This window comes from Aptenodytes forsteri, unplaced genomic scaffold, assembly GCF_000699145.1.
Source record: "Aptenodytes forsteri isolate BGI_AS27 unplaced genomic scaffold, ASM69914v1 Scaffold180, whole genome shotgun sequence".
In the NCBI taxonomy this organism is placed as follows: domain Eukaryota; kingdom Metazoa; phylum Chordata; class Aves; order Sphenisciformes; family Spheniscidae; genus Aptenodytes; species Aptenodytes forsteri.
In genome coordinates this window covers 194,498-201,117 of record NW_008795486.1, presented here as the reverse complement: position 1 = coordinate 201,117, position 6,620 = coordinate 194,498, and the positions used below count along the sequence as shown (strand labels likewise).

The 6,620-nt window shown below is 40.7% G+C and overlaps 1 protein-coding gene across 1 annotated transcript in view; it reads left to right on the top strand.

The window, feature by feature from the left end:
• Positions 1-2,895: 2,895 nt before the first annotated feature.
• The window catches only part of PRCP (prolylcarboxypeptidase), a 19,330-nt gene continuing 15,605 nt past the window's right edge, over positions 2,896-6,620 (top strand). Inside the window, exons 1-4 of the mRNA XM_009281313.2 lie at positions 2,896-2,970; positions 3,939-4,079; positions 5,200-5,301; positions 5,624-5,805. Coding sequence (XP_009279588.1) covers positions 2,953-2,970; positions 3,939-4,079; positions 5,200-5,301; positions 5,624-5,805 — 443 coding nt within the window. The 5' untranslated portion in view covers positions 2,896-2,952. The remainder of the gene's footprint in view (positions 2,971-3,938; positions 4,080-5,199; positions 5,302-5,623; positions 5,806-6,620) is intronic.

Here is a 6,620-nt window from a genome sequence, read left to right as displayed (position 1 = left end):
GGAGGGGCACAAGAAGCTGGGAGGGGGCACAGCCAGGACAGCTGACCCCAACTGGCCAAAGGGACATTCCATACCATGGGATGTCATGCTCAGTACATAAACGGGGGAAAGCTGGCCGGGGGGGCCGCTGCTCGGGGACTGGCTGGGCATCAGGTGGTGGGTGGTGAGCAATTGCATTGTGCATCACTTGCTTTGTATATTCTTCTTAGTATTACTATTATTATTAGGTTTTTATTTTCTTTCAATTATTAAACTGTTTTTATCTCAACCCACAAGTTTTCTCACTTTACTCTTCCAATTCTCTCCCCCATCCCACTGCAGGGCGGGGGAGTGAGCGAGCAGCTGTGTGGTGCTCAGTTGCTGACTGAGGTTAAACCACGACATACAAACATTAGGGTTATTTTTAGTCTTGTTATGTGTCTTACCCTTGCAAAGACAAGTTACTACAAGGTATGAAGCCCCATCATCTAGCAATAAAGGAGTTCCTGCTCTTCAGTTGAGTAATAGGTACTACTGATTTTTTTATTTATTTTTTTTCTGGAGAAGTCTGGACTTGTGTCTGTGCTGCCTGGGATCTTACATGTGTCCGTGGTTTGATGTGTTATGAATATGATGAACAGAGGCAGTTTAGCTGCTGTGAGGCTATCAAAATTTTACAGATTGAGGGAATAATGGGAAAGAAGAATGTCACTGATGGCAGTGAGTGAGTCTACAGCGTGGCTCAGAGTCAAGATGGAGAAACGTGACACTTTGGTCAACGTGGTTACTAAAACCAGCAAAAGAAAACTTAAATTCCTGTACTTTTCTCCCTCTCAGTATTGAGAGGCAGACTCACTAGAGCACTGGGATTTTGGGGTTTGTTTTGTGGGAATAGACTGACAGATCACATCACAAGGAAACCATAGTAAATCATATCTCTAAAAATTAGCCATCATTTGGGAAAATATATTCCTATTGGAATATTACTATCCTAATTTTCCAGCTCCTGTGGAATAGGAACAGTAAGATGGACTTTAGAATCTCTTCTGCGTAATACCCCATTGAATAACCTCAGCCTGGTGCTAAAAGGATGCTTATCCATTAAAATATTCTGATTTTTCTCTCTCTCCCCCTCCTGCCCCCCCCCCCGCTATGTTTTTTGTCTGTTGCATATTAAGCTGCCTGCACTGAGAAGATTTTGGTACATACCTTCGTAGTTCAGGAAAGTTGAGTACTTTTTGTGGTGTAGTCTTGTAGTTGGTGCTGTGGCTTCAGGCAGGAAGGATGCAGAATCAAGTTTTAAAGCTAAATATTTAATTTTAAATGATTCCATAAAAGGTAGACAGGACATATGAGCCTATTTTTTCTTATCTCTGGCTAGCAGCCTAACCAGAAAAGTTAAATAGAAAAAGATACTTCTCCCCTTTACAAACAGACCTGGAACAAAAGATGTATTAGTTGTACTTTCTAATAGTGTTGGAGTTTATTGAACTATACTATGGTTTTTATTACATGTGCCTTATCTGGAGTACTGCATTCAGCTCTGGGGCCCCCAACATAAGAAGGACATGAACCCGTTGGAGCGAGTCCAGAGGAGGGCCATGAAGGTGATGGGGGGCTGGAGCACCTCTCCTGTGAAGACAGGCTGAGACAGTTGGGGTTGCTCAGCCTGGAGAAGAGAAGGCTCTGGGGAGACCTTATTGCAGCCTTCCAGTACCTGAAGGAGACCTACAAGAAAGCTGGAGAGGGACTTTTTACAAGGGCATGTAGTGATAGGAGAAGGGGTAATGGCTTTAAACTGAAAGAGGGTAGGTTTAGATTAGATATTAGGAAGAAATGCTTCACTATGAGGGTGGTGAGGCACTGGAACAGGTTACCCAGAGAAGTTGTGGATGCCGGAAGGGTTCAAGGCCAGGTTGGATGGGGCTTTGAGCAACCTGGTCTAGTGGAAGATGTCCCCTGCCCATGGTAGGGGCGTCGGAACTAGATGACCTTTAAAGGTCCCTTCCAACCCAAACTATTCTGTGATAATCTATGATAATCCTTTTCTTTAGTTGTCCCAAGGTCTTATGACCAAAGACTCTTTCAGTTGCTGACCTTGTTCTGCCGTTCTACATCTACTCACTCTTGATTATGCTTGATGTAGAACGTGAAACTAAAATAATAATAACTGTGCAAATGAAAAAGGAGCAGGTGAGTTGTCAGTGTAAAATAAGCCCAGCATATGTTGTCAGCGCTTGAATTCAATGGAAGAGCCCTTAAATATGCGCATGACAACATCACCACGTACTTATGAGTAAGTAGTAAATGGTCCCACTGAGCAAAACTGTAGAACGTGCATAAACTAGTTTTATTTGAGTCTGGAAGCAGTTACTGAAGTTAAATTATTCAGGGCGAAGACCTTGTCTCTTATGTCTGTCAAGACCATGCACAGACCTTCAGCTGCTCCTGCTGTTCTGCTAGCAGTGAGCTGCAACGCAACTGTCCTCTCACTTCAGTCCAAGAGTGAGTAAGCTTTGAGAGAGTTTGGAAAAGACACTTTGCAGCAGATTGTATATCTTAAATAAGTTCCTGCACTCTCTTTGACTAAAAGCAAATATAAGTACATGGTGTGGAGTAGCTGGATCCTGCAGGTCAAGAGTTAGGCTTTCCTGAGCTGCCTGGAGGAATCTGCCTAGCAGTTAGGTCACTGTTAGCAGCGAGTGGTTGGATTTGTGTGCGATTTGCCGCTTTTTAACATTAACTTGCAGATGTTCTCAAAACAAAATGTGAAAGGTTGGTTCCTGGAGCATCCGAGAGATTTGGCAGAGTTGTCGGTGTAAAGGCAGATGGGTGAGCAGAGATGTTCAAGCCAGCAGATGTCAGGCTGTTACCGCCAGCAAGAAACAATATGAAAGGAAAAGATGCTTTGTGCTGATGGAAGTCAAAATTGGGAAGCTACAGGTCATCTTCAACTGATGAATAAAAGTAGTGATGATTTGTGAATACGTGGTAACTAAGCAGCATAGCTCTTCTGGAGTAGTTTTGTGTTTTGGTTTGGGTTTTTTAATTTTTTTATAGTAAAAGCCTGTGTGGGTATTCCAGAATAACATTATGCCCATGCAGGGAGTTACCTTGTAAAAGCAAGTGATAAACTTTCCAGTATGGATGAATGCTTGGGGAAGGGTCAAGGGGAATAGTGCATACAAAGCAGTGTGAATAAAAGCTGACAAACTGACCTTAGGAATTGACATTAAATTTCTAATGAGTGAATAAAGCTAACTCTGTGGGGTTTGGGTTAGGTGGTGTGTATAGGCTCGCAGTATTTATGGGGCAGTGGAAAAAATTGGGGAGGGTATGTGAATTAGTGAAAATTGCAAGGAGAGAAGAAGCACTCCATAAAACTATCTGAAAAATCTGTCAATAGCACAAGAAGTACAGAGAATTAGTATTTTCTAAGAATTTAAAAAAAAAAAAACAACAAACACTTTCTAACAAGAATCTGTTTAAATTTCAATCTTATGCCAAAAGGGGGAGAGAAGGAGGGGGGGGGGTTTTTTTGTTTTTTTTTTTTTTTTTTTTTTTTGATACTTCGTGACCCCTCAGCAGATTTGTCTGATTTCCTAAATATATTTAGAATATCTCATGTTAAGTATGATACTATAAAAAGGGCATGGATGGTTTTTTTTTATAGCTGAAAATGGCATTTCTCCTTCAATGTATACGCCTGTAATTTTGGCTGGTTTCCTTCATAAAGCAGAAAAACTTTGATGTGTTTGGAATCTAAGAATATAAATTCAATGTCATATTTTATCTTAGTAAAACTCTAAGAATATAAATTCAATGTCATATTTTTTTATATTAGTAAAATGTTCTTGCTTTTCTTTATTTTTCAACTGCAAAGTGACTGTCAGCACTTGCAGTGGACTTCATGGTCAATCTTAGCTTTCCGAACATGTTGTTTTTCCTTGTTCTTACAGATTGATCACTTTGGATTTGATGAAAATCTCACGTTCCAGCAGCGGTATCTAGTAGCAGATCAGCACTGGAAGAAAGACAATGGACCAATACTATTTTATACAGGCAATGAAGGAGACATCACGTGGTTCTGCAACAATACGGTATGTAGAAAATAGGTTCTTGATTCTTGAATTACAATCCTTCTTTCCAGTAGTGGCCTACTGAAAAATAGGGAAGAACAAGGACACAATGTCAGAATACCATTGAAAAAGAAGTTTGTAATGGTTGTTATGATTGTTATAGGAGGAAGAGGAAGCTGAAAAAGCACAGAAAAAGTTTTAGGGGGTTCAGGGTCCTATTCGAAGCCCACAGAAATCAAAGGGATGCACTTGTATTAACTTCCTGGAGTAGTGAAAAAAATTTCTTCAAGGTGCCTCAAGTTAAGAATGCAAAATTTTGGACCAAATTACACCTATTCCAGTACTTTAGATTCCCCAAGTAAAATGGGAGGTTTTGATGTTCGGGGTTTTTTTTCCTCCATAAGAAAAATGTGAAATGAAATGAAGGGGACTGGAAATCAAAGATAGATGATTCTTGTTCTCTGACAAGACCTGTGGAAGTTTTTACTTCCCTGACTGATACAAATGGAGAATGGCACGTGTGGGCATTTTTCAGCCACTTCAATACAAAGTCCAGTAACACAACAGGAGGTGGCATGTGCTGGGCTCAAAGCAACCAAGGACGGCTTACACGCTTTGTTCTGTCAGCAGGTGATCTCTGTCTGCCTGTTTCCATAACTGGTGGTAACAAGCTGCTGTCAACAAGTAATAACAAGTTGTAGTTATTTATTAGTTGAAAATAAGTGTATTGCAATGCTCTAGATTATTGCTTATTGCCAAACAAATTTTGTATTTTCTGTAATGTAGTCCTAACTCAAATGCATGCTTTTCTCCTGTAGTGTTTTTATTTCCTATGGATTAAGCTCGTGCTGTAGGAGTTCTGGCAGTGTGTACTCACAAAACAATACTGTTTAATATTTTGCAGCATTAAAATATACATATTTTCTTCTTATGTGTTACTGTCTCTGGGTAGATACCTGTTTTGTGTGTTTTCTTACTTCAGTGATACTTTAAAACCAAATTGCACTCTATCTTTATAGTTGTATTTTGATACCGATATCTTTCTAATCAAAGAATAAGAGTTGGAATACACTAGAGTGAAAGTAGAGACTTTGAAAATAATTGATTCAACTTACTGAAATGTACGTTTTCCGCCAAGCAGGGTTTTATGTGGGATGTGGCTGAAGAACTTAATGCCATGTTAGTATTTGCTGAACATCGATATTATGGAGAATCTTTGCCCTTTGGGAATGAGTCTTTCAGTGTAAGTGTCTTTTTTTTGTCTTCCTTAAATGTGTTCTATGCAAACATAATTCTGCCTATTGTAATTCTTGCCAGTGCAATGACTGTTAGCCTGAGTAAGATTTAGATGTGCTAGAAGCACACAACTATCCTATTTTTGTAACTAGCAATTCTAGGATAAAAAAAAAACAAACTGAGATTTTTCTAGCACTTCAAGTGACACCTGCAAAGAATATTTCATTTGTTAGGCACAGATTTAGAACTCGACAGCTGCTGTGGGGAATAGAAAGACTGCTGCTGGAAATCACTCCCATGCTGTATATAACCTGCTTTCTTTGTCTCAGGATTCCAGGCATCTGAATTACCTGACATCAGAACAAGCTCTGGCAGACTTCGCAGTACTGGTTGAGTACTTAAAGATGACCATTGCAGGAGCCCGTTACAGTCCTGTCATAGCTATAGGAGGATCTTACGGAGGAATGCTTGCAGCCTGGTTTAGGATGAAGTACCCCCATGTGGTAGTTGGGTGAGTGTACTTATCCTGCTCAAACACAGAGCAGGCGTTTGTTACTTCTGTGCTATAAATATTACGGCACTGGGAGAAGTACCATAATTCAAGCTGGCTTGAATTTTTCACTATTAGGAGGAGGAATTAAGTTACCTTGAATTTGGGAAGAGACACTGTTTGCCTAATAAAGACAACTGTAGGTCAGCAGGTACTGGATGGTGTACATTTTCAGAGTTATCTGCTAGTTTTGTAAAAAACAATTATTATGAACACTGACTTTGCACCTAATTTTTTTTTTAGAGCCCCAGACTTCCTGGTGACTTGAGGCAGGTCTTCAATCTCTTCAGTGCCTTAGTTCCCCTCTGGGAAACAAGATTAGTAAATAGAACCATAGAGTAGTTTGAGTTGGAAGGGACCTTTAAAGGTCACCTAGTCCAACCCCCCTGCCACAGGCAGGGACATCTTCAACTAGAGCAGGTTGCTCAGAGCCCTGTCCAACCTGACCTGGAACGTTTCCAGGGATCCCCATGCCCATGCCATTCCAGGGCATCCACCACCTCTCTGGACAACCTGTGCCAGTGTTTCACCACCCTCAGTGTACAAAATTTCTTCCTTATGTCCAATCTAAATCTACCCTCTTTTAGTTTAAAGCCATTCCCCCTTGTCCTATTGCTACAGGCCCTACTAAAAAGTCTGTCCCTATCTTTCTCATAAGTCCCCTCTAAGTACTGAGAGGCTGCAATAAGGTCTTCCCAGAGCCTTCTCCTCTCCAGGCTGAACAACCCCAACTCTCTCAGCCTTTCTTCATAGGAGAGGTGTTCCATCCCCCTGAT